We start from the raw sequence: 2,172 nt of genomic DNA on the forward strand, positions 1-2,172 counted from the left end.
GCAGCGGTCCCCCAGCTGCCAAGGGGGTGTTAGGAGGGGTTCTGTGCCCGGTGTCCTGTCTGCTGGTCCTGACCACCCAGGGCCAGCCAGGCAGCCCTCCATCCATCCATCCATCCATCCATCCATCCACCCACCCACCCATCCATCCCTCCCTCCCTCTGTTCATCCATCCAGCCCTCCATCCATCTCCCCACCCCTCCCTTCCCCCATCCCAGCTGCCAAGGGGGTGTTAGGAGGGGTTCTGTGCCCGGTGTCCTGTCTGCTGGTCCTGACCACCCAGGGCCAGCCAGGCAGCCCTCCATCCATCCATCCATCCATCCATCCATCCACCCACCCACCCATCCATCCCTCCCTCCCTCTGTTCATCCATCCAGCCCTCCATCCATCTCCCCACCCCTCCCTTCCCCCATCCATCCCTTCCTCCATCTCCCCATCCCTCTCTCCATCTGCCCATCCATCTCTTCCTCTATCTCACCATCTCTCATTCCATCCATCCATCCATCCATCCCTCTATTCTTTTCTCCATCCATCACCTCCTCCCTCCTTCCCTCTATCCCCTCACTGATCCCTTCCTCTATCTCACAATCTAGTCCTGAATCTCCCCATCCATCCCCATCCATCTTCCCATCTCCTCACCATCTCTCCATCCATCCCTCCCTTCCATCTCCCCATCCCTCCATCCATCTCTCCATTTATTCCTGCATCTCCCTATCCCTCTGCCCATCTATCTCTCCATTTCCCCATCCCTCATTCCATACCGTTATCCATCTCCCCATCCATCCCTCTATTCTTTCCTCTATCTCCTTATGCCCCTCTCCACCAACATCCATCCATTCCTCCATCTCCCCATACATTTCCCCATCCATCCCCCATCCATCCCTCATCCATCCTTCTCTCCATCCCTTCCTCCATCTCCCCATCCCTCATTCCATCTCTCCATCCATCCCTCTATTCTTTCCTCCATCCCTCCCTCCACCCCCATCCATCCCTCCTTCCATCTCACCATCCTTCACTCCATACCCTCATCCATCTCTCCATTCACCTCCCCATCTCCCCAACCATCTCCTCGTGCCCTCCTCCATCCCCCCATGCATCTCCCCATCCACCCACCCACTGTCCCATCTCCCCATCCCTCCTTCCCTCCATTCACCCCATCCCTCATCTCCCATCCCTGCCCCATGCCAGTACGCACTGGACAGCCGCCCCCATCCGCTGAGGTAGCAGGGGTACCCATCAGGCAGGACGGTGTCTGGGGGCGGCCGCTCGCCCCCCTGCACCTGGGCATCCAGCATGGCCGGGCGCTGCAGCTTCAGCAGGGCGATGTCATTGCTGTCGCGGGGACACGCGTCACGGGGAGCTGGGGGGGCGTCACAGACACCCTGCACCCTGCCCGGGGCCCCACTCACCCGCAGGCCACACAGGAGCTCTTCCATTTGGGGTGCACGAAGATGTCGGTGGAGGCCACGGGGACACGCTGCTCGGGGCCCTCCCTAGCATCCAGGTCGTACTCACCCAGCACCACCTGGTAGGTGCGCGAGGAGCTGGGGGGACGGGAACATCAGGAGATGCTGTGGCCCTCCTACACCCTTCATGCACCCTGTGCCCCACCACACACCCATCTTGCACCCAGCACCCCCTCTAAGGGCCCTGCACTCCCCCATAACCCCCATGTTCTCTATGCATCCCAACCCACACCCCTCGTCCCTTCCATGCACCCATCCCTGAACCCCCCTGCACCCTGCATCACCCCTGAACCCATCCAGCACCCTACACGCCTCCCACACCCTCCACCCCACCTGCACTCCCCATGCACCCATCCCTGCACATTGCATCTGCCTGCACCCCATTGCATCCTGCATCCCCTCCGTGCACCCTGCATCTCCCTACACCTTCTCCGTGCACCCATCCCTGCACCCTCCAACCCTCCTGCACATATCCCTGCACACCAGCACCCCTTCTACACCTGCACCCTGCACCCTCCATGCACCCTGCATCTCCTCTGTGCACCCATCTCTGGATCCTGCACAACATCTCTGCACCCTGCACCCCTCCTGCACCCCACCTCCCCTTCATGCATCCATCTCTGCATCCCTCCTGCACCCTGCCTCCTCTCTATGCACGCATGCCTGCACCCTGCACCCCCCCTGCACCCATTCCCTCCCCCCAGACCCC

General features: G+C 61.2%; 1 protein-coding gene across 1 annotated transcript in view; it reads right to left on the minus strand.

The window, feature by feature from the left end:
- The window catches only part of LOC104548771 (proproteinase E-like), a gene marked incomplete at both ends in the record, with an annotated part of 2,376 nt that extends 835 nt beyond the window's left edge, over positions 1-1,541 (minus strand). The window contains 2 exons of the mRNA XM_010194882.1: positions 1,176-1,329; positions 1,407-1,541. Of these exons, the coding sequence (XP_010193184.1) occupies positions 1,176-1,329; positions 1,407-1,541 (289 nt within the window). The remainder of the gene's footprint in view (positions 1-1,175; positions 1,330-1,406) is intronic.
- Positions 1,542-2,172: the final 631 nt, after the last annotated feature.

Source organism: Mesitornis unicolor, unplaced genomic scaffold (genome assembly GCF_000695765.1).
Source record: "Mesitornis unicolor isolate BGI_N332 unplaced genomic scaffold, ASM69576v1 scaffold28521, whole genome shotgun sequence".
Taxonomy (NCBI): domain Eukaryota; kingdom Metazoa; phylum Chordata; class Aves; order Mesitornithiformes; family Mesitornithidae; genus Mesitornis; species Mesitornis unicolor.